The sequence below is a fragment of the Hevea brasiliensis genome, chromosome 18 (assembly GCF_030052815.1).
Source record: "Hevea brasiliensis isolate MT/VB/25A 57/8 chromosome 18, ASM3005281v1, whole genome shotgun sequence".
Taxonomy (NCBI): domain Eukaryota; kingdom Viridiplantae; phylum Streptophyta; class Magnoliopsida; order Malpighiales; family Euphorbiaceae; genus Hevea; species Hevea brasiliensis.
The window spans coordinates 40,099,019-40,104,211 of NC_079510.1; the positions used below are offsets into that span (position 1 = coordinate 40,099,019).

The 5,193-nt window shown below is 27.2% G+C and overlaps 1 protein-coding gene across 1 annotated transcript; it reads right to left on the reverse strand.

Annotated features, from left to right (window-relative positions):
* Positions 1-2,815: 2,815 nt before the first annotated feature.
* On the reverse strand, positions 2,816-4,323 carry LOC110636886 (protein RADIALIS-like 1). The gene is made up of 2 exons (XM_021786763.2): positions 3,898-4,323; positions 2,816-3,131 (listed from the first exon to the last, which is right to left on the reverse strand). The coding sequence occupies exons 1-2, from the start codon at positions 4,142-4,144 to the stop codon at positions 3,127-3,129; spliced, it is 252 nt and encodes an 83-aa protein (XP_021642455.1). The 5' UTR covers positions 4,145-4,323; the 3' UTR covers positions 2,816-3,126.
* Between the last annotated feature and the right edge of the window lie 870 nt (positions 4,324-5,193).

The window sequence follows — 5,193 nt, forward strand, 5'->3', positions numbered from 1 at the left end:
CAAAAAGTTTTTTGTAAGTAATATTAAGAAAAAAAATAGAGAATAAAATTTCTAAAAAGCTAAAAAATTTTACCTATGAATTTTTTTCGTCAGTAATTACCAACAAATGCTTTTCGTAGGTAATATTAAGGAAAAAATAGAGAAAAAAAAATCTAAAAAGCTTAAAAAAATTTTAGCTACTAATTTTTTTCGTCGGTAATTACCAATGAAATGCTTTTCGTAGGTAATATTAAGAAGAAAATAGAAAATAAATTTTTTTAAAAAAATACCTACAAAAAATTTGTCGTCGGTAATTACCAACAAAGAGTTTTTCGTAGGTAATGTTAAGACAAAATAGAGAAGAAAATTTCTTAAAACTAAAAAAAATACCTAAAAAAAATTTTCCGTCGGTAATTACCCACGAAAAGTTTTTCGTAGGTAATATTGAGGAGAAAATAGGGAAAAAAATTCTAAAAAAGTAACAAAATTTTATCTACGAAAAATTTTTTGTCAGTAATTACCAACGAAAAGCTTTATGTAGGTAATATTTAGGAGAAAATAGAGAAAAAAAATTCTAAAAAACTAAAAAAATTTTACCTACGAAAAGTATTTCGTTGGTAATACTTTTCGTAGGTAATATTAAGAAGACAACAGGAAAAAAAATTTTTAAAAAGCTCAAAAAATTTTAGCTACGAATTATTTTCATCGGTAATTACCAGTAAAATGGTTTTCGTAGGTAATATTAAGGAGAAAATAGAAAATAAAATTAAAAAAAATACTTACGAAAAATTTGTCGTCAGTAATTACCAACGAAAAGCTTTTCGTAAGTAATATTTTGAAGAAAATAGAGAAAAAATTCTAAAAAGTTAAAAAAAAATTACCTACGAAAAGTATTTCATTGGTAATTACCAACGAAATACTTTTCGTAGGTAATATTAAAAAGAAAATAAGAAAAAAAAATTAAAAAACTTAAAAAATTTTAGAGTAACTTCTTGAGTTAGAGCTTTCCCCCTTTGTTAGATTGTTTAGGAAGTTTTATCCATGAAAGACAGATATTTTGATTGATCCAAATATCTTGCTTTGATTGGAGGAGCTTTGTGATTTGATAATAGATCAAATTTATTGAAATATTTGAGAGACTTAAAGTATTTATCAAAAGTAAATCCATTTTAGATAGACAGAAGTGATATCATTGAAAATTCTAACGTATAATTCTCATTTAGTACGAGTCTTATCAAGTGAGTTTATGATAACTCGATATCTAATCTATTTGAATTGGACTGATTTCTTTTGAAAACGCACGAATCATGATCAAAAGTGTTGATTAGGTTAAATATTTTATGTATTTAGCGATTGAACTCTTAATTAAGTGGGACATTAATATTCTAAAGGGTAATTAATTTACGATGTCACCTTTCATTATTTAGTAGAACGTATATCAAATATGAATCCAAAATCAAAACAATAGAACAAACCGAATTGTTCATTCAAGCTAACTGTTGTTGGCCATTGTAACTAATCAACAAGTTGGAATGTTCATAGGCTAAAAAAATACACTTGATTTCTTTTGAAAACGCACGAATCATGATCAATAGTGTTGATTAGGTTAAATATTTTATGTATTTAGCTATTGAACTCTTAATTAAGTGGGACATTAATATTCTAAAGGGTAATTAATTTATGATGTCACCTTTCATTATTTAGTAGAACGTATATCAAATATGAATCCAAAATCAAAACAATAGAACAAACCGAATTGTTCATTCAAGCTAACTGTTATTGGCCATTGTAACTAATCAACAAGTTGGAATGTTCATAGGCTAAAAAAATACACTTAATTTTGCTGGTGGTTATTAAATTTTAATTTTTTTTATTTAAAAAGTCTCCTAATATTGATTTTAGCTAAAATTTTAATATCCTAAGAAATAATTTCTTTTAATTTATTGATTTACATGTTCTATTAAAGAAATTATACTTGGTTGTTAAATTGATAAATTCTATCAAAATCTAATTAAGCTTAAATAATTTTGCTTTAAAAAACAAAAATTATATTTATTTGGTATTAAAAATGATAAATCCATTTCTCATAATCACAAGTGAAATTAAAATTAAAATAATAAGATTATTGGAAATGTAATGATTGATAGAAAATAATTATGGTTTATAGCAAATGTAAGGAGATAATGGAATTATATTACTTATGTGAGCATGCATAGGGACTCTTCTTTTTTTTTTTTAATTGCTGCCAAAACATTTACAAGGTCTCTTGGGCATCCCCAGATTCTGAATAGCTAAAATGGTAGCTTGAATTTCTCATAATTGCTTCTGATTTGCACCTTTTTGAATTGATATGAGATATTCTGAATCTGATTTAATGATAGGAGAGCTAACTCCCATAATCAAGGCAAGCTTTAAGGCTTCCAGACATTGTGATATTGACGTGACAATTGTTTAATTATTTTTATTTTATTATTAAAATTAAGTGATTTTATGAGAATTTTCGTGCTCTATAAAATCATTTCACCAACAACTTTATTATTACTATTACTAAAGCAGCTTATGGGAGATTATATTTCTAAATAAACAGAAAAAAAAAATCAACAATATGAAAAAATCATATATTTTTTTTATTTTTTAAGTAACCAATTTCCAGTCTCTACACCTGCCCTACTACCCCGTTGTTCCATCCACAATTCCTTTGGTTCTGTCCTTCTCAAGAAATTGCTTATTTTTCTTGCCATTCTCTTGATATCTCAATTCTGTATTCAAATTTTAATTTTCCCATTGCATCTAAAGTTGAACAAAAGATTAAAAAAAAAATTCTGAAAACCCACACTAATAATTAAACAAAATATTTATTATGCATGCTTATACAGTGAAAAGCACATGAGAATACAAGAATCACAGGATTCAAAGTGCCTTCCTTCTTCTAATACACACACACATATATATATAAGGAAAAGACAGAAATTAATAAAAAGACTTGTAGAATCTGCATAGAAGATTCTTGAAGTAGGTTTACTAATAAAACATATACTAAACAAGCACGGCTTCAAATAAAATCATGGAAAATAGAGTAAAGTGAACTTCTTGATTGCTGTTGATGATTCTTCAGCTCTCCTCTAGCTCACAGCAGCTTCATATTTTTCATCCTGCATTGGAAAAGAAAAATTAAAATCGATTTCGTTCTAGCCATAATTAATATTTTATTTATTTAAAATTAATATTCAACTCAGAAATTTTTAACTCTCATAAAAAAACAAGACCAATCATATTAAGTTTGGCTTGTGTAATAAATTTGATAGATCCATTTAGTTATAAACACAATCAAGAGTCAAAATCATTATTTATAGAAGCCACGTGAAAAGTGTTTGTGGGGTCAAAAAAAAAAAATTAGATTTTGCAGCTTTATTTTCGTAATTTAAGACCATTTAAATTTATTTTCATCTTAAAAAAATATTTTTCATTACTGTAGTTTGACATTAGTTATTATGCCCCTTATATGATTTTGTGCATACCTCTCTCCTTGAATTAACTTTAAATATTGTTCCTTCTGAATAAGAATGTGTTAAAATCTCACATTAATTTAAAATAAGGGTAAAGCACTCCTTATCCTTGCGTATTCTCCCCTCTCTTCTAATAATTTTATACCACCCATTCGATGCTCAGTTTTGACTTCTTTAAAAAAAAAAAAAAAATCTGAAATAGTATTTAGCTATTGAAAACAATCTAAAGAATCCTTTTTTTACTTTTTTTCTTTTGTTTAAAGAAGTTGAAAGCAAGAAAAAGAAAAGGGTTATAAAGAAGAGAATCCGAGTAAAAAGAAAAGACTATAAGCTTTGATTCTTGCATGATAATGGATGAAAAATCAGGGCATACATTCCCTGAAGTATTTCAAGGGAAAAAGAAGTTAATTACCTCTGGTACCGGTGGTCCTGTAATTGGGGAAGGGAACTTGGCCAGATTCAATATACTTGACATCATGAACAAGAAGCTCATAGTGCCTTTTCACTTCTTCAGCAGTTTTGCCACCAACTGCTCTGGCGACATTGGCCCAACGGTCAGGGGTGTCCTTATCATACACAGCCAAAGCCCTTTCGAAGGCTTTGTTCTGCTGTGCAGTCCAGGAACCAGAACCACGAGAGGTCATTGAGCTTGATGCCATTTCTTATAATATATAAACGATAGTGGAACGCACAGATTTTTTAAAAGAAAAAAGGGAACTGTTTATGCTCTTTAAGGTTATGAAATGGCTTCAAGGGAGTGGAAGGAGTAATGAGAAGGATTAAGAGAGTAAAAGTTCAAAAGAGGAAAGATTTCAAGTGAAGGAGAAGAGAAGATTTGTGGAAAGAGGGTGCAATGCCTGCTCTTTATAAGCAGAAGTTTTTGGGTTGGGGGTGGGAGGGGAGTGGTGGGGTTGAGCCGGTTGTGAAAAAGAAATCTTGCAAAATAGAATTTCAATGATTTGTCTCCCTATGAACCACAAAAAAAAATAAAAAAAATAAAAATAAATAAAAAGCATGAAAACAACAAGAAGAAGAATAGTGTGATGAACCAGTATCTCCAAGGGCTTAATTAAACTACACCATTAAATAAGTCCTTTTCTGCATTTATAAAACTATATTACTCATTATAGTAAATGGAAAATATACCTAAATTTGTGGATTCATAAAACATGAAGGGATAAAAAAAAAATACACATATTCTGGAGTCTTCTTCAGAATTATGAAAATTTAAAATGGAACCAATTAAAAAAAAAAACCTTCTATGCTTTATTGAAAAGTTTTAATCACTTAAATAATTTAAAAATATTTATAATATCAATTTTAATTTATCTACTTTTTATTTGGCTAATTGAAAAAAAAAATAAAACTTTTATATCATTTTACAATTTTTTATAAGGTTTCAATTTTGGATTAGGCATCTAATGTTTCATATTGGATATAAACCTAATATTTACAATTAACTCTTGAAATTTGAAATCTCTTGAATTGAATGCAGCCTTATATATAGAACATACACTTGAATTTTTGTCATGTATTCAATTTCTTTTCATTTCAGTAATTGATTTTAAATTTTGGATATAATTACACTCAATGTAAAATGTGAGGATATTTAATTAAAATTAAAACTCTAAGATAAAATTGTAAAATCACCTATAGGTTTGGTATTTTTATTTTTAAAATTGACCTATTTTATTTTTACTAATTATAT

Excerpts from the sequence above, each read along its gene's own strand:
- LOC110636886 (XM_021786763.2), bottom strand. The coding sequence starts at position 4,144 with ATGGCATCAAGCTCAATGACCTCTCGTGGTTCTGGTTCCTGGACTGCA.